This window comes from Corapipo altera, unplaced genomic scaffold (genome assembly GCF_003945725.1).
Source record: "Corapipo altera isolate COAL_440 unplaced genomic scaffold, ASM394572v1 1, whole genome shotgun sequence".
Classification (NCBI taxonomy): domain Eukaryota; kingdom Metazoa; phylum Chordata; class Aves; order Passeriformes; family Pipridae; genus Corapipo; species Corapipo altera.
Genome location: NW_020884873.1, coordinates 7,716,344 through 7,740,469, shown reverse-complemented (window position 1 = coordinate 7,740,469; position 24,126 = coordinate 7,716,344). Strand labels below are relative to the sequence as shown.

The window sequence follows — 24,126 nt, the reverse complement described above, 5'->3', positions numbered from 1 at the left end:
GTAGGATTAATCAAGAGTTCCAATAACTCATTTAAACAGGACACTGAAAATCTGGAGATGATGCAGAGAATTACAACACTGTCTCAAGGTTACATGAAAACTCATCATTGAGGGTAAGGAGCTCACTCTGTTTAGGAGATGAGAGGCAATGATGGCTCAGTGACTTGACTATAACATCTAAAAAAAAAAAAAAGAACAGAAAAAAAATCACCTCAGGCAGAAATTTGAATGTCCTTGAGGCTTTTTATTCAAGCAAAGAAAAGCACATAAAAAGGAACGTCCAGCTGGAATTAAATTTAAAACCCAAGATATTGAAATGTGAGACTAGGTAGAGTTTTTAATCACAGAGGGAGTTAACCACTAAAATTAATTGCCAAGGAAACAGTCAAGTCTGCCTTTTAATGTCTTCATATTCAGACTGGATGCCTTTTCAGAAGATGATCAGAAGACAAATGCAAACCATAGGGTTTAGCACAGAGCTACTATAGGAGTTACATTCCAGCTCTTACTCCCAAGGTCAGACTATAAAAACCCTAAGTGCTTTTTAACCCTTACACTCTATGAGTTTGTTCCTCCAACCAAGGGCAAATCTGAATGGTGTAGCTGTAAGCACTTCAGATGGGACTTCTCTTCCCCAGCATCATGTCATCTAAAAGTTTGTTGTCTACCCTAAACTAGATCTTCTCAGCAAAGCTACTTTCAAAAGTAACCTTTTGCAGCCTGTTTCTCCATCCCTCTATCTGTATTAGGTAAGAAGGGAGCCTCAAAGGCTACTCATTTGACATTAGGGTGACAGACGGTGAGCAAGATGAGTACAAAATTTCATGACAGTATGTAACACTATTAAAGACAAAAGCAGGAATTAGTTACTCGGATGCTGGCAGTGCAATCTGAGCCTGGTTTAAGCCAAGGAGAGGTTTGCCTTTGACTTTAGTGACTCCAAAACTTTTGTCCCTATTACAAATTACTCATATGGCAGTTGCACCTACTAGTCTTTTAGTCAATGCCTGGGATCCAACACGGGCTGGGTGTTCCTCGAAGTGGAAAGGCAGACCCCTGCTCCAGGGGTCTGAGAGTTTAAAACAAGAACTAGCAGAGAGATACGTGGGGTCCTTGGGGAGCAGAGGAAAACAACCAGACAATATTTAGCAGAATAGACACAGTGTTCAAACAGCATCAGCATGACTCCAGAGAAACTGAAGGGAAGAGGATGAGATTCCTCACAAAGGTGTACATAATGCCTCTCCCAAATGTATGTGGTGAATTCGTCTGACAAGGCATTAGCCATTAAATCAAAAATAATACTTCACCATGCTGTAATCTGAACTTCTTTCTCGATGACAGATTTAAATATTTAACACGCGCAGCAGAACACAGTTTTTCCTTAACTAAGAAAATTCACAGCAGTAGCCTATAGTAACATTGCAAGATGACAGCTCATTTCTGAGGGGCTTCCACTGCAGCACAAATTTCCAGCTTAACTGCTAGATAAGACTTTTTTCTAACTAAATAAATCCAACAAGAGAAGCCATGTGATTCCCCCCCAACCTTGCTGTTTCTTGCCTCATTTCAGTAAGAGCTCTTGAAGCTAAATGCAAAGTTTTAAATATCCCTTTACATATGTAAAATGAAGAAATGTTTCCGCTTCTAAACAATCCCACTAATTTGTCTGCCACTAAAATAGTCTCTGAATACAAGCCAAAGAAATATTTTGGAAAACCTAGACAACTGTGCGTGATGCAGTTTTCCAGAGATTTACTCCAGACACCTGAGAGAGAAAATCCTAGTAATTGGAAAAAGAGAATAAAGCCACTAAAGAACAAGAAATTAAAGAGACTAAAGTAACAAGGCAAGAAAAAAAGGACAGAAAACACATATGCATCAGCAATTACTTGTGACTTTAAGTAAGAGGCATTCCTTGTGTGATCCTTAGAGAGAATTTTAAAGGACAGACACAGGGTGTTACAGGTTTGAAAAAGATCATGCTGGATGTCTGTCTTCAGTCAGAGGAAGTTGAGAGAGGCAAGATCTGAAACATGAAAATTACTGTTATCTGTTAAGCCCAGTTCTGTTAACAGTCCCAGCATCCCTAATTTTGAGGGCACATTTCTGTACCCATGCAGGGAGGGCTCCTTTAACTCTAGCCCCAGAGCTTTGGGATACAACTGAAGAAAAAAACCAAACCAAAGTCTCACCTTTTGAGAGGTAGAAAAAAAATCAGACAATGCAATAGACAATGCTGAATTACTATCAAGTCAGAGATTAAAAAATTACCACCTAACTGGTGTTTAGAAAAACCTGCTTCAATAGAAATGAAAACAGTATGAATTCACATTCATACCTCCAGTATTAGTGGTCTTTGTAGTGCCCATTAACGTGTTAACTTAAATAATAACTTGGAAGAAGAATTGCATTTTAGGTTTCTATCAGCAGTTTTATCCATGCAGGCAAGTAGTAAGGACAAGACTAAAACTTCAAGTTTCTCTGCAGACTAGTCTAAAACACAGGTCTATTTAATGGAAAATAAGACAAAACCATAAGCTGACAGTATAATTTCTATGAAGAATGCCCTGTCTTATCAACAATTTATTTTTTAAGCAAAAGTATGTATTAATGTGACCACAGAAAACAATTTTTTCAGCATATTTTCCATTTAATCAGAGCCACTAGTACAGGGATTTGTTGCTGGGCAATAACTCTAAATATTTGTAAGCATTCACCTGCTTTCTTTTACAGAAACCATCACGAACTTAACAGCCTATGCTGCCCTTAAGGCAAACCTTACATATTTAATATATACAAGTAGACAGAAACAAATGGAACAGAACATAAAATGTTGAAGGCTAGAAACCAGGCTACTTTGTGGCTGTAACAGTCTTTGGATCCTGAAGAATCAGTTGAAATCTCTTTGAAGACCATCCACAATGAACTGAAAGCTGCAACCAGCAACTTGTTCAGCCAAGGAGAAGTACACAACACTAAACCCTTAACACTAAAATCCTTTGGCCAACTCATCCAGCACCTGGCAGAATACAAAAGCCTCACCTATCAGATTATGGCAGAAGAATTCAATAGGGAAAATGAAAGAGTAATGCCATCAAAATGTTTAGTTTCATACACTCACTTGGTTAGCCTATGGAATCCAACCCAGACTGCAGCCAAAATAAAGGCACAGTTTTGTGCTGAAATTACAAAGTTCTTCTCTTCCAATGCCACCTCTCTTTCCCTCAGAAAAGAGGATAGAAAAAACTGACATTTTAGGATTCCGTGCTTAGAATTTTATGGTAGAGTTAACAAGGAAAAAAAAAAAGACTTTTCTAAATGTCATTCCCAACTACTTGCCAATAGATAAGAAAATCATAGAGTTCACCACTTCCCACACAGCCTCAGAAAAAAGTTATTCCAGAAGCTCAGTTACCACGTCAGATATATTTCCAAGCTGAACTACTGAAACTGTAGAATGAAAGTAACAGCATTATTTAAGTCCTTACTTACCCAGAGAGGAACAAGAATATTCTGATGCCTTTCAGGACACACCAGCAGGAGCAGCACATTTTATACAGTCAAGACAAAGACACATAGCATAGCAAAGAGAAGGGCTATTCATGACCAGGCAGCTCCCATAGTCCTACACAAGGAGTATTTCTGACCACATGGGAAATGATATAAAGCCAAACAAACATATACAGATAAAAATGCAAAAATTTCTCCCAAGGGAAGTAGGAGTCACAGCCCTATAAACACTGCCCAGGCACCCCACACAGCTAATCCCTACTGCTCTGGCACTTACTCAGAAGCAAGCAGAATGCAGGCCCACTATTTTCCTTGGGCACTCACCTTTCTTCTCTTACAGGGAAATGGGTCTTTATCACACAAATACAGTAAAGCAGCACAACCTTCTCAAAAGTCCCAAGAGACAAGCACTAAAAAGCAGGCAGCCCCAACAACCTTCCTCCTACGAGACAGCAAAATTTACAACCCACTGCGTTAGTGTGAACCCATTTTCACCTGCAATAAGAGCCAATGCTCAGGAGTGCTGCTCCCTGCCATTGCAGCACCACTTCAGCATGGGGAGGTTAAAGTCAGAGCAGAACAGGCAGCTGGGAGATAGTCCATCTCATTTCTTTACCACAAACATGGCAGGATTGTTTATTTATTTGTTTCAACCTCCCTGAAGCATCAAAACCCTCCAGAATAAATATAACAGACCCTGAGCCAAAGCACATCTTTAATCACAGCTCCTGTGCTGTCAGCTGGCCCTTATTGAGCTGGCCCAGCCTTCAGGGACACACAGCTGAAGCAGACAGACTGCCTAAAGCTATCAAACCCAGCTGCTCTTTACTTTGCATAGCACTGGAAACATACAGATCAAAGCAGTAGTTACCAACTCTGGTGTGAAAACTAAGACATGGAAATAGCTCCTTGAATATTACTTAGGATCAGTCTGTAGCTTTTTAATCAGAATCCCCATGACTTCTCTGTTGTAACCACAGGACAACCCTATCCCTCAAGACCTACCTTCTTCTCCTTTATAGCCTATTTTATTTCTCACCTGATCCTGTTGCTAAGCCACACCCACATACCCACCTCCCCCCCCCCCAAAAAAAAAACAACAACCCTACATATCTCTTGTCTAAACAATATCACTAAAATTTGTGGTTAAGGACTGGAAACATTCCCTTTCACATGTTTTTTCCAGAATTGCATTAAGGAGCAATCAGTAGTGGGCAGTGAGGAATGAGGATGACCTCAATAGGTAAGAGTCAATAGATGAAGGTAGTAATCCCTTTTTTTGGGAAAACAACAGCAGGAATAATGTGTATGACTGCAGGCTTAATTATTCCTGTGCTGTCATGGTGGGACTTCAGGGAGAGTGAGAATACCTGGTCTCTCTGAACTGCTGTAAATTCATTCCTGTAAACGCCAAATGTGCAGAAAAACTGGGTCAGCCTGCTTTTCTTCAAACACTCCAAACCAGCTTCTTATCCTGAGGTGCTCTCTCGAAAAAAAAATGCTGTCAAAATTTGACAACTCTCTAGATATTCCTACATGCAGAAGATGAGGGACCCAGCCCAAACAGCACAAGAATGGCTTCACCTCCAGGGAGGCATCCAGCAGTGCAGCAGCGGCCACCACCAGATTTCATGCACACACCTACACATATTCCTGATCATCTTATTGCATGTTTGCCACTAAAAACTGTCACCTTATGCAGTACTGAATCCATGTGAATTTAAGATAAGCCTCTTCGTGACTGTCTGTGTGTACCTACAATAAAAGACATCAACATTCAGAACTTGCAGAAACGTCTGTGTCGTTCATAAATTATGAACCAGACTTCTTTAAGCCCTGGTAATTACTACAGGTATGCAGCACTGTGAAGAAATGTAATATTTACAAAGAAATGCCTCAGTAAAATGTCAATATTATAAAACCTATAATAACTGATCAGATTATTTTGGACGAGAACTTTAGCAGATATGAAACAAAACAGCTTTTTTTTTAATGCTGTCAGAGGCAGCCCAATTTACCAACTGTAAATTACACCTATTTTTCTGCTGCTTTCTTGTCCTCTGTTGCATACATTACAGAGCATGATTACCAGCACATCTTATGAAGACTACCACAGAAAATAAAATCTTGCAATGCAGTTCACTTTCATTCACAAGTCACTAAAAATATTTACAAACAGGAGAAATATTTTAGAAATATTTTACATTATTATGGCCAAAATCAGGAAATTACAGACAAAACAAACAAACAAACAAAACCCTGCTGCAGAAGATACAAATAATATTTTAATTTGAAATTAACAGCTCTGCAAACCTCTTCCCCCCCCTTTTCTCAAAATACTTTGTACTGCTGTTACAAAACAGGTAAAACCCCACCTATTCTGAATGACATAGATATGCAGACAAAATTGAGACAGCCTGGGAAATAAAAAGGCTTCCATTGGAACTGAAAGGAGATAATGTAATTTGTTTTAAATTGTTTTTAAGCTTAATTTAGAAACTTTCATTTCAGTCAGTTACAAATGAACTGACTGTTTAACTTCTGCATCACAGCCAAAGTTATTATGATCACGAATATAACAGTGATTGCTGCAAACAGTAAGATTTTTACTTTCTTTTGAGAAGCCATCTTGTTCCAGTTCCTGCTGACATTTATATACTTCTATAAATCACTGTACATAGAGATAGACAGGACAGGGGAGTTGTGTTTATTTATTGTTGTTTGTTGAGGGAAAGAACCAACATTCTCCATTTTCTCTCTTGATAGTCATGGTTTATAGACCCCACAGAACATCTTGATTTACAGACATGGCAGATACAACTCTGTGTAGTTCAGTGGAGAGGATGTACATTTTAGGGGTCCTGTTGCTCCATGAATTTCTCTCTACCCTCTTAATGTTGTTTGTTCCTGTGGGATAAGAGGTCTGCATATGTCACAGTTTCATATTTAGATTACACTTATTACTGGATAAAGAGGAAAAATAACAAGCCTGGAATAGTCCATCAAAGATATGGTTAAAAAAATCTTTAGCAATGAGATCATACAAACGAAAGCAAAAGAATGTGCTGTGCTCATCTAACACCTGTATCCCAGTTCCAGCTAGCTCAGGAGGTCTTCCACAGGTGCTTAAATCTAATTGTGCTGGGGACGATCCAGTGAGCAGCCTTCTCAGGTGAGATGTTCCTTTTACAAATTTGACCTCTTGTTCTACATTCCTCTGTTTCATCTTTATGGAAGTGACGAGGGAATTCAATTGGAGAAGCAAAGACCCTCTGTGGATTTCACACGTAAACCATGAGTTTTGAAGCCAGTTTTAAGAACTCTGTGTAGACTCACAGACTCAACACCATAGCTGAAGGGGAAGGGACTGCTGGTGGTCATCTGGTCCAAAGCTCTGCTCAAGTCAGGCCTCCTGGTGCTCTTTGTCCAAGACCATCCACTACTTTTCTAATTCAATATTGCTCTAAAATGCCTTGCTTCAGTTAGACTTTTAAAGGAATGTTATCTATTTGGGTAAAGTGGATCTCTGAAGGGCATGTTATCCCTCTTGGCTTCTACAGTCAGTGGGCTTCAGGACCAGACTCTGCTCTTGTCTGTAAGAAGCTGCCTGGTTTGTAAAAGGTACCTGTACTGTGTGCCCTTCTCATGCCACACTGCACCAAGGCACAAGCCTTCTCACGACTGTCACAGAAAAAAATCTCTCTACAAACAGATCCCAAATCTGAAAATGAGAAAGGAATTTGGCTTTAAACCTCATCAGAATGCATTTCAGCATGGAAGGTGACCCAAGTTCCATTGCACAAATTTAGGCCTAACTAACCTGTTTTCTATGGAGTAACTTGGTATCTCTTGGTGGCAAATTATGACCAAATTTGACTGAAGGATATAGACTGCAAAGGTGATTAATCTCTCCTACCAGCTCTGTAAAAACAGACAGCTAACTCAATATTAAATTTATCAAAAAAGTAGTAAGAATATTATTTTTCCTTTTCAAAAAGTAATATACATTAACTTTATGAAAACAGATGGGTTTACATCTCATAAGAACAACACAAAAATCAAACTACAAACCACACTGCCAGGGCACCAGGTCATTTTTGACTCAGAAGGCAGAGCACTGCACACTGTCACCAGTGCATCCAGTCTGCTGCCAAGTCCTCCCATCAAAACACCTTATAGTTCTGGGAACACCATGACAGTCACTGTTAGAGTTGTGTGACTTAACACTATGAAGAGCCAAGTTCTTTGCCAGCACAATTCTGTTGATTCCAGAAGAGGTGCTGCAGAGAATTCAGAAATAATTCACAGTGTTGTCATGGAGCCCAATGTTTCCTATTTAAAAAAAAAAAAAAAAAAAAAATTGAAAAAATACTTGCTGTACCTGGCTCTGCATAGCTTATGAGAACAGACAGAAATTACATTCTGTATTAGCACCACTGGCTTTGGCTGCAGGCCACAACACGATCTTAATAAAAACAAACTGGCCACCAGAAAAGGTTTTGGTCATGGATATGTTAAAACCACAAAATTGTAGTGTAATTACAATGGTTAACAGAACATGGACTGAAAAAAAAAATTAAAAATTGCTCTCCTCATTAGCTACAACCTACCAAGGACACTTGCATGTTTGCATTGCTTACTGGGAGGCCAGTACTCTAAACCCCTCAAATATGATGTCACATTCTCAGCCATACTCATCTTTACCATCATATCACCAGCTGTCAGCTTCCTGAAAAAGTCAGGTTTGCCCTCATTGAAGGAATAAGGGGTTTATCAGTAGTAAAAAATTTGGAGCCACAAAGTATGTCTTGGATACCTAACTTTAAATTTCAGTCATTGACACCTTTTTTTAGCAGAGCTCTGGCAAGGATACAAAGAAGGTTGTGAAAGAAGTCTCTGGAGGCCTCTACAGTTCAGCTTTCTGTACATATGGGGAAGAAGGTGGACAGAAGGAGCCCTCAGACCTCGATGAACCACGTTCCTTTGTTCCTTACACTGTACTACCACCGCTCACTGGGCTCATCTAAATGGCAACGTGTAGGCCAGACACTGCCCCTCTGCAAAGGGGGTGAAGAACAGCTGTTGAAGGACTGTGATGTGCCAAAGCAACCAAATGCTTTATTTCACCTTTAGGCCCAGCTACCACATGAGTGAAGGCAGGATTCAGAGTCACCACCATCTCTCATACACCACAACTGGAAACAAGAGGCTACCTCTGGCAGCTGCAACAGCTGGATCACACTGATGGGACAGCACAGCTGATTCTGTGTGTACCATATGAGAATTGGGTGAAGAGCAACCAGGGGATCAGTAATTTGTTTTGCATGATTTTGCTTCTTTTCCTCTTATTAAAAATATCGATGGTTGAAACCGACTTTTAGTGAGAAGAGTCTTTAATCACACAAGGGTCCAGTTGCATAAGAGCTTGATGTTACAACAAAAGATGCACAAATCAGTGAACCATCTGATGATTTAGTTTTGGGATTTTCCACCACTGCCTACACAAACAAAGCTAAAGGTTTGTGACAGCTGCTTGTGTTTCGATTATCTCTTTCAGGATCTCAAAGTTCAAAACCACATTCTAGAGAAGCAACTGGCAGAAGGAAATTATTTCTAACAGCCCATCCACAGAAGAGGCCCCATTTTATTATTAATTACTCATATTGCCATAGGACCTAATTGTCCCAGCCAAGAATAGAGGCTCACTGTGTTCATTCAATACAAACAGGCAGGCAAGGGCAGGCCTTGCCCCATGGAGGTTGCTCTCTACAAACTCTCAGTCCAAGTTCTACATTAACCATTGCCAGCTCTGCAAGAAGCTTGATCTAGTGCTCAACACACCCCAGGAGATTTTAGCTGGACCAAGCTCCCAAAGAACTGCAGAAGTCATGTGTCACAGATTTAAATGAAGATTTCCCTCGTATTCTCATTATAAAGCACATCCCACATGCTGGGTCTCAATACAGTAAAGCCTGACATTTAACTTTTCCCCAGGCAGCAATATAAACAAGGAGTACTTTGTGGGATGAGGCTACCCACTGACAGCAGGCAAGGAGAGGCGAGATGCATTCTTTGCAGGGAGAGGTGGCTGGAATTTGGTCTCCCCCCACCCACAGTGAACAACTAGGTATGGGGAAAGAGCAAATTAAAAATTAAGCATGTCAGCCTGTAGGGATTAGTAAATGCTGATGTGAAAATCTCAGTCCCAGCAGAGAAGAGTTGTGGTTCTGAATGGGTAAGTGGGAAGGCGAAGGAAGAGGGTTACAAATAGTGGGATGGCAGCCAGGAGAAGTCAGCTTCCAAAGGGGGAAAGAGCAAAGTAGAAAGGGTAGCTCGGGGGGAGCGATGGAGATGTACTCTGGGATCACCAGAGTATGGGGCAGGGGGACCAGAAAAAGACAGGACAGCCCACAGGAGGCAGGATGCAGAAGAGCTGCTGATGGTCTCTAATGACAAGGGCTTTGCCACTGAAATGGTGCCAAATAATGAATTAGGAAACAAAGGAATTTTATCTAAGTTTTTCATCCTCATTTTTCTTTTAGTTTTGATTGTGTTACAGTAGCAAAACTACCAGCAACATCATTCCTAAATGGCCTTACTGGTCACACTGGCACCAGTGGGAGATACTGCCAGTGCACACCCTGGTCAGTGAGCACAAGGCAGTTGATTGCTTTGGCTTTCTGGTTGACTGGCTTTTCAAAATGGAAGGATTTTGGAAGATAAATGATTGGACTAGATCTGAGAAAAATACGTGTTTTCCTTGTGATTTAGCTGTATTTACTATGAAATTATGGCTGAACAGCCTATCCTTCCACAGCTTCTGAACCTCTATTACTCATCTCTAAATTCCCCATATTATTCCTTAATAACAAATCCCTGACAAAGGTCTCTATTTCCACTGTAAAATCCCTAATCTTCTATTTATATGCCTGAAACTCTTTGTGCCAGGCATTGCAGAATCCCCAGGTGTTACTGTCATGCAATAAATAACAATTTATCCCACCCTGCTGAGACTTAATGTGCCAAACTGCAGCTCAGGAAACAGGCAGTACTCTGATTTTTCAGAATGTTTCCACTTTCCCAGAATGTGGGCTGTTCTGTCACAGGGTAACAAAGAACTAGACCTGTTTACTAACTAAATTACCTTTTAATAACTACAACTGACTAATGTTGATGCTTTCATTACTCTATACATGTGACACCTGTCAGACACATTATTTCACCAGAGTCTCTTTCTGCTAAAGACCCTGACCAATGTCAGTGACCACTGAGGCTGGATGTGATACCCAACCCTCTGGCAGCAGCCAAGGTCGTGCTGACTCACTCCCTCTGGCTTTTCCCTGCATCCATCCAGTGCCAGTGCTCTGGTAAGTGCTTGACTATTCATTACACTGCCACTTGCAAAGCTGCAACTCCTCTCTCCACAGATAGCACAAAGCATTGGCCTGCAAGCTTCTAAAAATGCTGCTTATCAGAGTTTGGACTCCTTTTCAAGTGGTAGATTACTTTCTGCTACAAAAATAAGTGATTGCAGGAAAGGAACGTCTGCCATAGGGTTTTGGGGCAGAATTCAGGATCCCCTTTCCAAAACCCGCTTCTTCAGAGTAGACTATTTAAGAAGCACATCCTTGAGTAACAGCAACAAAGCAGCAGCTGTCAGTAGCCAGCCCAGCATCAGCTGGTGGTGCCTAACTCAAGTTCTCACTCATTAGGAAACCACGGGGCACATTTCAAGAAGCATCTTGCAAACAAGAAACCTCCACAGAATAAAAAGTGTACACAGCATGGTCCTTACCTGTAACTCTTCCTGTTATACCCAAGGAAAGGGTTATTTATACCCAAACAAGGCTTATATGCTCATTTTAGGTTTAAGTGTCTTCTCATCAGTCTAATCTACTGCAAGAGCAAATTCAGCAGTCATAAAAACATAGGCACAACTCTGAATGTCTCTAATGTCAGCCCAGGAACTAGTTGAACTACTTTTAAAGCACCAAGTGCTAAAACTACAATCAAGGCAACACTGCATTTTCTGTTCTTGAACCTACCCACAAGCAAGAAGACAGAAAATACTTGAAATCACAAATCATGAGGCATGTTAAAATAGATTCCATTATGCTACATAGATAGCAAAAATGTTTAAAGACAGAAGCCTAAATGTGTATCCCAAGATCTACACACTCTTACTCAAACAGTGATGAAAAACAAGTGTGATCTGTAATTTCAAAGTATGTGGGCAAGAAGAAGTCACATAGGTTTCAATATGAGGTTGGTCAGTCTGCTTAGTAAAGCAAACCCAGTGTTTTCCATGAAAATTAAAATACAGACTTTAGGGACAAAATTCCAGGTAACTAAATTCAATAATTCAATTCTATTCCTTTAATATGGTTTTCCTTTTGGGAAGAGTAAGCATCTAAGAATCTATAGCATCATTGTAACTTCAAATTTGGAAAAAAATGCTATTGCTGAACTGTATTGCTCCAGCTTTGCTACTATTTTTACACAGCTGAGCTTACAGCATCTTAAGTGAAAGTTTTGTTATTATCAGATGGCAACAGTCAGACCTTAACTGGCAGAAAAAAAAATAAAAGCTTACCTAATGCCCAAGAAATGGAATTACCTAATGCTCAAAGTAATGCACTCCTAACAGACACCATGTGACTTCATCTCCCTTATTGGTATACACAGACAATTATATCCCATCTAACTACTGTTTCCCTTTTATATACATATATATATATACACACACACACACACACACATATATATGATATTATATCCTTTATTTCACAGAGGAGTCCTTGTTACCATATCCTTACAATTTACTTAACATTTTGTCACCAAGGGCCCAGATTTATGACTGAGGTTTTATTGATTAGTAATTGATTCAGTGCACATTTTTAGCTTACTGCAGATGGAAGATATATGCCCGCTTAAAACTCTTTCCTTCAGATTTCTGCTGGGTTTTGTGCTTGGTTGTGGTGGGTTTTCTACCTTGTTCTAACATATTTGGGCTAGCCAAGTACATACACATGATCATATACTGAAGCTCAGCAGAGTTATGAAAATTCATTACACTGCAAGAGTAAGATCACGTTTGAGACCCAGTAATTATAGTTTTGCCAGTTCTCCCTTCTTTAGTGGGAAGAAATCCAAATTCTCAGTTTATAACACATTTTATCGTGTGCATCTTGATGACAGTGCTTTTTGCCAGAAGGTGGTGGGCAGAGATTCAAATAAATCATTGCCCCCTTTTATCTTTGACTTACCCACATAGCCAGGACTTCAGCACTGGTCTTCAAAATGACCTTGAGGTGCAACCCTGAATATGGGGTATATTAAGAGATGGCATTCTCCACGTGAGATGCCTTAAATCAAACCTTTCCTAACTATTTGTTGGTGGGAATTACATGCAGTTATCAAAGAAAGAAAGAAAGGACTGAATGAGAAAAACTTTTCCTACTCACCTAGAAAACCCCCAGAAACTATGAATTATATAAATTACAAGCTATCGGGAGTACACTTTTAGTAAGAGGAATCGCAGATTCAAGTTGGACAGTAGTTGTCAAATACCTTGGATTAGACATCAAATTGAGAACCAGAGGCTATATCTACATAGACACTTTAACCCAACTGTGAACTCCCCATGTGCCTCAAATGCTCCAGTTCTCTTAAAACTCAAATGCCAAAAGGTTGAAAGCTCTATCCTTCTGGACAAGGATTCCAGTGCATCTTGCCTTGTGTGTGTGAATAGACAACACTCCAGTCCTGAGAAGACAAAATCCAAATCATGCTGCATTCCTGTTCAGCCAACAGCAAAGCTTTTATAAATGAATTATTTCAACCAAGCCACCTGTTCCTTTTGCCTGACCCAAATTTCTATCTTTATACTTAAAAGTTTGCTGATCTTTTTCTGTCTTCCTATCTGAGCTTTAAAACTGCTGGGAGCTGGGTTTCCTCCTCTAAGTATCCAAACCAGAAGTTAAAACTGCAGCTGTTAACAACTTCCAGGCAGGAATTAGCCATTAGTCAGTGATGACGAACAGCACTTCGCAGTTCATTCGCAGTACACTGACATTTAAGTCCATCCAGAGTGACTAGGAACCAAGGAAAGGCTGTTTGGTGCTGACAAACTTCTGAGTGCACATTGAATGCATGGCATTGCCCCTGTTAACTGTGTGTCACCTGTGAGTTCTGAGAGAATAAAAGATAAAAAAAAATAAACAAACACAGACAAAAAAAAACACCCCAGGAAGGAGAGATGAAGTTTATATAATTTAGCTGAAATGTCCCCAGAGGTGATTGACTGGAGTGAAAGGCGACTAACTCTGGTAACTGGCCAACTCTGGTAACTGAGGATGTCTTTCATGCTTCTTGGTTAAGCACAGTGTTATATATCTGTTAGTGCTAGCACTAGAAAACCACTTGCTGTGTAGATGGATTGAACACAATGCAGAGGTAAATTAGGTCTGATTCAAAGGAGCAAGGGTGATGGAGATGGTATGGCAGGACTGTGTGGCTAACAGGCCCCATTCCCAGTGCTAATCACAAGGACTGAGTGCATTATCTAACCTCACTGGGCATTAGTTTTCTTGTCTGGGGTTAAATAAACAAACAACCCCATAAACCATACAGCAAGTTAAAAAAAAAAAATTCGTTTTGTAACACCTTATGAAAAAGGTGCCTTCTTCCTATGCATTTACACAGCCAATCCAATTTTAAAGCTGCCCTAAAAGTGATCTTTCCAACAACAATTTTAATGGTGAGGCTGCAGACAAGTCCTTGGTTGTTTCATTTTCAGTCCATGCTAAAACATTTCCAAATGTTTCTAGGAATCCCTCATGTCTTTACAATAAATGAGCATGGCATGGAAGGTCTAGTCTGCCAGAAATGGCCAGATTTCCTACCTTCACACAATGACAAAAAGGGTCTTTAATATAAAAAATTCAGCAGCAAATGAACACTAACTAAGATAGAGGGCAAAGACTGAAAAAAAAATAAAGACTTAAAAGTATATAAACCATCTTGGACAGGAGACAAATACTGTATAAGAATGAAGTAGAAAATTATGGGCTGCAGATGGAGAGAGAGGAACCCCAAGAGAGATGAAGAAAACGGAATTGGATGCAGTCTTAGTGAAAGCCTTTTGCTGTTAATAGCTCTCACAGGTCCGTCCCAAAACCATATATTTAGGACAGTGACCCGCTTCTTCTTTTAACTACTAAGTTAATTAAACTTTGATAGTGAAAGAAATTCAGAAACATAAATATTATAATCTCAAAATTATTTTTAATATTACCCTCTGCAGTGAAATAGAGTCTTCAGTAAAACACTAATCTGCAACCTAGCTTAATTTCTACCTGCCTACTTCAGCTTTAGGTACCTGCCCTTGCTCAGACACATTTTTCACCTTCTGACTAGTCCTAACTACTTCCATCTGTAGCTAGTCTGTACTCATGGACTGCATTCACAGTACAGCATCAAAAATTGCTGGTTTCTCCTCATTGTCATCTGCTGCTACTGATGTGAGTGGTAAAGGGACAAAGGGCACATTCATGTCTCTACAGGCCATACCAATTCCTCTAAATTAGGAAAATACCCTCTCTCCCCCTGCATAAAACAAGAGTGTTGTTGAGTTCACAGGGAAGTGAGGCAAGAAGAGGGCTATGAAAGTCACGCCACAAATGTAAGACAGCTCAGCGGAAATGGCATCCTTTTCAGTCTCTGCCATTATAAATTAAAATCAACCCTCCCCCCCAAAAAAGTACAGTACAGAATTCTATTAAATTAAACATTATCCCCTCAGGTATCAGACAAATATGGAAGGGAAATCCATAGCAAAGGCAACTGGCCAGCAAAGCCCTACAGCATAGCAGAGACATGAGGGATGCAGGAACAAGCAGTGATTCAGATTTTATTTCCATTGTCCATGTGGAAAAAACACCAATGCAAAAACATGAAGAAAAATGAGGTGCTGAAGAACAAACACATTCAAGCTCATTTGAAAAACTCAGCACTTGTTCAAAAAGAAAGCTCTTTTTTCTAGAAGCCCTCCATACAGCCAGAAAAATACCTGATCTTGCATGTATTTTCCTCCAGCTGCCAACTGCATAAGAGATATAAAAATTGCCCAGGTGCAAATTTACTCTGTCCATCTGACTTTGAGAATGCTCCCCATTTTATTATGATGAATGTTCACAAATTATTGTTTTATACCAAATCTTATTTTCTCCACCATTGTTTTGCCCCTACTTGCACTTTCAGTAAAGCCAGGTGTTCAACCTGACTGCTGTTGTGCACACAGACTGCACACACACCCCTGAGAAAGAAAATCCACAATGCAACACAGAAGGGAAGGAAAAGTATTTCAACTAAAGGAAGTTATTTTTTAAAATCCATTACAAAAGGCCTAATTCCAAACAGATGTGGACCTTCAGATTAAAATCTCTTCAGTGATCCCTAATTTTACATTCTTAACCCTTAGACAGGAAGCAGCTCACAATAATAATGCCTGGCTTACCCAATAACACCTCAATCGGTCATATTAGATTTGGTACTAATCCAATATTTTCTAGAAAATCTATGGAAAATGTACTTTTCCATGACATAAAATCCAGTTGCAACTTCCATTTCTCTCTGAGGAGTTAAACCCAGATGACTGATTCAATTAGAATCTCTCAGATAGAAATGGATTTCTTTGATGAAAGAGTAAAAGTAAGAAAATAATTTAACTATTGGGAAAACAAATTCAAGTCTGTTTATTTTGTGAGTATGTGAGCCTCCACTGTTTAAAGTTGACCATCACTGTTTGAGGGCTGTCTATTATAGGAGGACTAATATTGCATGTTCATCTGTACTGGCTCATAATGATACAATGCAATTACTGAGAGCAAGTGGCAATACAGGTCCCTGGAAAAGAAACGGTTCATCTACATTTTTCTTTGTATCCTGCCAAAGGTCCAACAATAGTCCTAATTTCCCCTAAGATGATTTCAGCTGCTTATGTTTTCTGTAGGCTAATGCACAGGATTCATTTCCTCTTAGAGGAAGCAATCCTGACATAATTCGATGAGCATCTCTCTTAACATCAGTACCCGCTTAAGCAGTTCATCCTGTCCCTCTCTTTCCCCTGCATTCATTCCTGACTTCTAGGCAATACAGGTAAAACAGTTTACAGGAAGGTATTGTGAACCAGATCATGTAACCAGCCTGGGTTACAGACAGCATACACGCCTTCCTCAGTTTTTTTTAACTGGGGTTAGTTTTCTGCCCTGGTGTGACGGTATGAACAATGACACAGCTGAGAGCCAGAACAGAGGCAGGAATGACAGGGAGAGATGTAGGATTGTCTTGTCGAGAAATGAACACATCAAACTACACCCTTAGTAACCCCAGATCAATGCAGACTTAATGACAAGCCAGAAAATATTACATTCAAGCATGAAGTGAGGCTATGGGTCCTCTGACAGTCACCATTTCCAGGCACAATGCTGTTATGTATTGGGTAACTCACAGCAAGCTGTTACTGGAATTTAACTAGGCACAGTGGGCATCCTCAGAGACTTTGCATTGCTTAAGGTCCCTTGCTATCTACCTCCTTTTTTTGCTAGTCCACACTCATTCTCTCAGCAGGATCAGCTCTGAGCTCAGACCAGGTTCCTTAGGGCTGTATTCAGCTGGGGCTTGGAAAGTCCCATGAAAAGAGACCGCACAGCCTCTGCAGGCAATCTGTGGGACTCCCTGTGCTCATGGGGAAACAGTTCTAACTTGAATCCAGTCTGAAATTCTCTAGTTTCAATTTATGTCAGTTGCCTCTTGTCTTCCCACCATTCACCAAATGATAGAATGGGTAAGGTTGGAAGGGACCACTGGAGGCCATGTGGTCCAACCTCCCTGCTCAAGCAAGGTCCTGTAAAGCACATTACTCAGGATTGTGTCCAAACAGCTTTTGAATATCTCCAGTGAGGTAGACTCCACAATCTCTCTGGGCAATCTGTTCCAGTGCACTGTCACCTGCACAGTAAAAAAGTTCTTCCTCATTTTCAGGAAGGAATTTCTTGCATTCCAGTTTCTGCCTGTTCCCTCTCATCCTATTGCTCAGCAGCACCAAGAGAAGCCTGGCTTCATCCTCTTGACATTCTCCCTTCAGATATTTATAAGACACTGATGAGGTCCCCTCTCAGTCATCTCTTCTGAAGGCTGAACAGGCCCAGTTCCCTCAGTCTTTCCTCATAAGAGAGATGCCCCAGTCCCTTAATCATCCTCCTTGCTCTCCAGTGGACTTGCTCCAGGAGCTCCTTGTTTCTCTTGAATTGAGGAGCCCAGAACTGGACAGAGCACTCCAGATGTGGCCTCACCAGAGCAGAGGAGCAGGATCACCTCCCTCGACCTGCTGGCAATGCTCTTGCTAATGCACCCCAGGATAGCCTTGGCCTTCTTGGCCACAAGGACACACAGGTGGCTCACACAGCTGGTTGTCCACCAGGATCCCCAGGTCCTTGTTTGCAGAGCTGCTTTCCAGTAGGTTGGCCCCCAGCCTGCGCTGGTATATGAGGTTATTCTTCCCCAGGTGCAGGGGATTTGCCTTTGTTAAATTTCAGACAGTTCTTCTCTGCCCATCTCTCCAAACTATCAAGGTCCTTCTGAAGGGCTGCACAGCCCTCTGGGGTATCGGCCACTCCTCACAGCTTTGTGTCATCAGTGAACTTGCTGAAGAGGCATCTACTCCTTCATCCAAGCCATCGATGAGTAAGTTACCCAGTATCGACCCTTGTGGGACACCACTGGTTACAGACCTCCAATTAGACTCTCTACCATCACTGTGAAGAGCCTGGCTCTGTCATCTCAATAACCTCCTTGTACGTATGGACAGGCTGCTGCTGAGTCCCTCACAGCCTTCTCTTTTCCAGGCTGAACAAGCTCAGATCCATCAGCCTCTCCTCACAGGGCAAGTGCTTCAGCTCTTGACCATCTCTGGTGTCCTCTGCTGAACTCAGTCTGGTTTATTCATGTCCTTCTTGTATTAAGGGATCCCAAACTGGATGCTGTTTTCTAGATGTGGTTTAACAACTGCCAGTTCGAAAGTGATAATCACTTCTCTCCATCTACCAGCAATGCTTCTGCTACTAACAGTCCGGGATGCTGATAACCTTTTCAATGTGAGGGCACACCACTGTCCCACATTCAGCTCGCTGTCCCTCAACGATCCCCAAATCCTTTGCCACAGACCTGATTCCCAGTCAGTCCCCAGCCTGTAATAACTGAATAAAAGATTTGCAAGCTGCTGCTTGATTTTGCAAAGGCATTCCTTATAAGTGCACATCCCAAAATGAACTGCTCTTTCCGTAGCAGGGTATGCCCTAGAGACAGAGGGAGTGTTGGCTGGACTCTGGAGGAGACAACAGTGCAAGAGAGTGCTTGAGTACAAGTCCCTCCAGGTCTCTAGGTCCCTCTCACCCTTGCCCTGCCCTCACGGCCTTTCTGAGTGACACAATGCCAACAGACCCCAAAGACAAAGTGATGAGATCAGGATGACATGCTGAAAATATTCAGCCTCATTTGACACAAGCCCACAGACACTGTCACTGAAAGGAGGTGTAAAGATATACTGAGATGGCATCAGTTCACAGCTCCCAAGCTGCATATTTGGAACACATTCAGCTTTGTGGAGAATTGAGAACACCTCAGTGGGATTTATGAGCCACTTCACACTTTCCTAAGCATCCTGTGATGTAGACAGGTGTGCAGGGCAACCATTTAACAGGACTGTATTTGGGATAGGAAGTCTACCCTTCTACCTTTTTTGGATCCGGAGAAGTCCCACCAAATGTGCACTTCAAAGATGGAAGAGGCAGAGGTGATTCAAGCAGTAGGAGTATGAGAGGTTTTGGAGAACAGTGGGGGAGCTGGTGGGGCAGCATCGCTTCAGAAGAGAGAAGAGATGGAGCTTGAGTCACCTGTGCTAAAGTAGTGCAGGGAAGAACAACACAGAAAAGAACCTGCCAGACCTTCAGCTCTATTCCTCAAACACCATTTTCAGTCACAGACCAAGAATTGCTTCTGGAAGCCCTATTAAGTAGTATTGTGAGTAAGCGCTTCACAATCATTGATGCAACATTTCTGTGAGGTAAAGAAAACAAGGACCTGCCAAGGATAGGGCTACTCACCAATAGCCTGGTTTCCAATACCTTACCAAGGATAATTGTGTTTAAAGTAAAGCAAATATCAAACTGCATCTTCAGCCTGTAAATCAGATAGCCAGTGCTATGTGCAATCCAGGGGAGCAGTTTATCTCCACAGAATGAAATACACAAAAGCCAAGAAGCCAAGAGAGATATTGCCTAAATTAGTCAGTCAGAGAGGGCGTTAACGAGAGGAACTTGAGGATCTACTCAGCTGCTATGTTTATGATTTGATTCCCAAAGAGAAATCTTTGCTAGAATTTCTCAGGCCTAACTGTCTTGCAGAGTTGGACACCAAAGCTGCCTTCCATCCCCATTTATCATGGCTAAATGTGACTGATATTTCTCTGCTTTAAAAACTTTCCAGACCACAGGTGCCCAGGAGCTAATCAGGGAATCACAGAATGGTTGAGGCTGGAATGGATCTCCATTGCTCAAGCAGTGATAGCTACAGCAAACAGCTCAGGCAAGAAGATCAATTTGAAGCCATTTTACACTTCTTTAGAAGAAATAAAACTAACAACACACATTATTCTTACAGCAAATGCAATTTGAACATGTAAGAACACAGATAATAAAACCAGTAGAAAATCTTTTCCACAAAATATGCTAGTAATAAACTCCCAACTCAGCAAGACAATGAAAACTAGTTACCTTCAATCCCATGAGTCTCAGTCTCTGAATTCTTACGGAGTGCAGGTTAAAAGGCATATCTGCTAAAGTAACTTTCTGAACAGGGGCCCTAAAACTATAGTGTTTTACCAAAAGGCCAAAATTGCACTAGATTGAGATGTAATTGACTAAAGTGGAGAAACATCATTTTTAGACAGAAAAAAAAAAACAAACCCAAGCCCTATGAAAATTAATAAAGCTTTAAATAATAATAATGTTTCTGTAACATAAGTCAATCTCATGGCCCAAAACATGAAAGTCTTGGGCTAAAGCAGAGACCTCTGAATACAGCAGAAAAAACATCAGACGTTACTAAAACAATTCATATTGCATGGTGGATAGCATATATCCTGTACACAAGTATTAATATTTAATGTAATAGATTGCAATTTGCTTTTATTTCAACATCCTATAATGGCCTTACACTCCCATCTCATTCTCCAACAATGGAAATTATCATATAGTTGAGGTTCTGTATTGCCATTTATATGGAAAAGGACTGCTGAAGTTCACTGGAGCTTTGGACTGCCAAGGAGCATAAGCGAAGACTTCAGACCCCAGACTGGTAAACCATGGCTGAGTAGTTAAAGACAGGCAGCTCTGTTTCCTGAGCAAGAAATACAACGAGCTCCTAACAATGGAACAAAATTCAGTAATGAAACAGTTAAAAAATAAAGTCTTGCCTCAACAAAACTAAAATACAGTAACTGAATCAGCTCAGAGAAGGTCTGCAGAAGGAGAGGTAGTAGTCCTGACATAATCCTGCCCGTCCTCTTGCACTGCTATTGCTCATGAATGGACAAACTACTTGTTTCAGCACAAACCTGAGGTCTAATTTCTATACCCCAGTATGATTTCAGAGAGGCTGCAGATGTAGTGAGGTAAGAGCAGGGGCAGAGATTCCTGCTGGGAAGTCTTCCCAGCTCCTGCTAGTCAGTCGGTCAATCATGGCATTTGATGTCCTGCCACTGGCCAGTATGTCCTTGGTAGGGCTTGCTGGAGTAGGAACATGACCCTTCTCCACACATTTTGGACAGAGCTTTAATTAAAAATAAAAGCTGTTTTCAGATGACATCTGCCACTTTGAGAGCTTTCAGACAGAACCCTACAGCCCCCAGACCTATGACCCCAAGTCTCCAAAACAGTTTGCCTGAACTACACCTGAATTCTGCCTCACTAGTGTCATAAGAGGTGCCATCTGCTTGTGTCTCACCGTCATGACTCTGACTTGTGCTGACAGAACAGGCATAATGGAGGTGGTAACACAGAAGCTAGAAAACAGATTACAGCAATAAGAAGGGCTAAGAGCAAATTCTCCTTCACAGGGCTGCATGCACAGTAAGAATCTGTGGTTTCTGCTATAAAGGTTAGAAGTAAGAAATAAAAAATCTCTTGCAGCCTAGGTGGGGGATGGAAATTGCCCTACCTGCTTCTAAGGAAAGCTCTGAAATTGAGAGCCCCAGGTCTGGACTGGAAACTGGAGAGGCTCCACTCTTGCTTAGAATCAGGCAAGCTACAGGATTTCTCCTCTTCCTGTCTCCATGGATATCCCCTCAGTATCCATGCTGTGGTTGGCACAGTATGAAGGCATGATCCCATGGGACACATTCTGGGCTGCAGAGCATGCAATCCCATTGACTTCAAGGGCAGGTAAGTAGGAAGAGAGTTTGTGCCCATCTTTGATTTCAGTTAACCGTGTTGACTCATCCCTCTAGTTTAATAATTTCAAGTCAATTCCTTGCACTATCCCTTCTATCTGTGACCACGTGCACCCATGTGTGATCCTGGCTTCTGATCAGACTTCTTTTGTACATGCTTATGATGGGGTAACAGCTAGCTGCAGCTCGGCTTATCTCCTTCTTCTTTTTTTCCCTAGAAATTGCGTTGCCCTTTTCCCCCTTAATTCTGTTCCTCTATTAATGTCAGGTCATTTCAAATAGCACTGCCTTCATGCCAGTTCAAGTTAGGTATCTCTGTCGCTCAACCTGTGATTACTGGTTTCAAAGTCCTGAGCCTACTGCATAGGCTCAGGGGGGTGGGGAGGTAGAGATCAAGTTTAAGGAGATCAGTAGGTTTTTCTGAAAAACAGCTTTATTCTTCATATAGAAAATATAATGTTCTCAACTCTTCTGGACACTGAACCAAGTCTGTAGCTTAACTCATTTACCTGCAAGTAAAATGAAACCTTTATTTTATTAAAAATACTTCCAAAAGGGCATCAGTTAGTATTCTAAAGAATATATTCATATATAACCTAAATTTTGAAGTGGCTTCCCTCAATATGGATTATGTTCGTGGTTTCTAACAGAAATCTCATTAATTCTAACGGAATTTCTACACATTACATATAGCATAATTTTTTTTGTTAAACAAAAAGATACATTTTAAATTTGGGAAAGTATCTATCTGGTACTTTATCTTCTCTTTACCAAACACGTAGTCAGTTACATTCTAAGATAGCATAAAAATACCATGAAGTGCAGAGCTGTGAGCGCTGCAGATGTGTGCACGCACACCCCTTCTGTAGCTCCCGTGTATGTGCACCATATCAATCTCAAGTTACTTCCCTTAATGATGAGCACAGGAACAGTGATGATTTTTCAGTCATATTTAGCAGAGCTGAACGTTAAGGTGTAGCACTCACCTACTTTATACTTCGAATGTTACAAAAACACATTTAAAAGATCACCTCAAATCACCTCTCCAATCAAGTCTTTCACCCTTTCAGCATGACGCAGAAGTTTAATTTCCACTGATGGGGGAGTGACCTGGAGACTGTTGTATGGTTACTTCGCCTCCCTCCTCCCCCCTTAATGGCAGCGGTTCCCCTCACTGCCAGAATAAAGCGGGTCTATAAATAACTTCAAAAGGAATTGTCTCTCTCCTCATGCACTGCAGACAGCTGTTTACACAGATCCCGAGTCCTTATACAGTGGGTTTGCCCAGCTCTTATCCTACGGACTGTTTCATTTCCTCTTCCTAAAAAAAAGCCTTGGGCGATGCGATGGAGGTAGGACCTGAGGGACCCTCCACTGCCGCAAACGCCTGTTCCCAGAAGTTGTGGCTGCCGGCGGCAGGGGATGGAGCGCGGCCCCGGCCCCGGGGAAATTTACCCGGGCTAGGGGTTTGCGATCCCGTGTAATCCGTCCTTAAGCTCCATGGTCCGGGCTGATCCTCGGCCCCGGGAAACCCCTCCTCCCCACCCCACGAACCCCGCAGCCGCTCCGGGGCCCGCACATCACCACATCTTTGCCCGCGCACCTGCAGGGGGCTGGCCCGGGGCCCCGGCGAGGGACGCGCGTGGGGCGCCCCCGCACCTGCCCGCACCCCCGAGACAAAAGCCCCGGCTGGCTCACCTCCTTCAGCTGCTCCAGCTCCTGCTTGAGGCCGTCATACTCCGCCTCCAGCTCATCGTACTGCTGCTTGAGGGTGAGCTTCTCCTCTAGCACCACCAGCCCGTACTCCGCCGCCTGGATCTTCTCGTGGGTCGTCTCGGAGAGCTCCCGGGTCAGGCGCTCGATCTCGCTCTTGTAGTGGTCCGCGCCCTGCAGCACCTCCTCCGCAGCCATAGCCCCGCCGGCACTGCCGCGCCGCCGGCGAGGCAGCCAGGGGGCGGCCGCGGCCGAGGGGCGGCACCGGCGGCCTGGGGACGGCGGTGGGGACCGGGATGAGGATGGAGATGACGCCGGGGGTCGGAGCCGCCTGCGGCAGCCGCCGCCGAGCTGCGGGGGCGGTCCGCCCCGCCGCAGCCGCGGCCCCCTCC

General features: G+C 42.0%; 1 protein-coding gene across 5 annotated transcripts in view; it reads right to left on the bottom strand.

Moving 5' to 3' along the window:
• BICD1 (BICD cargo adaptor 1) overlaps positions 1-23,982 on the bottom strand; it is a 172,139-nt gene extending 148,157 nt beyond the window's left edge. For 4 of the 5 annotated variants that reach the window (XM_027659694.1, XM_027659713.1, XM_027659702.1 and 1 more), the window contains exon 1: positions 23,720-23,932. In XM_027659694.1, the coding sequence (XP_027515495.1) occupies positions 23,720-23,932 (213 nt within the window). Of the gene's footprint in view, positions 1-23,719 lie in introns of all 5 variants that reach the window. The other variant, XM_027659734.1, reaches the window with a different exon arrangement.
• Between the last annotated feature and the right edge of the window lie 144 nt (positions 23,983-24,126).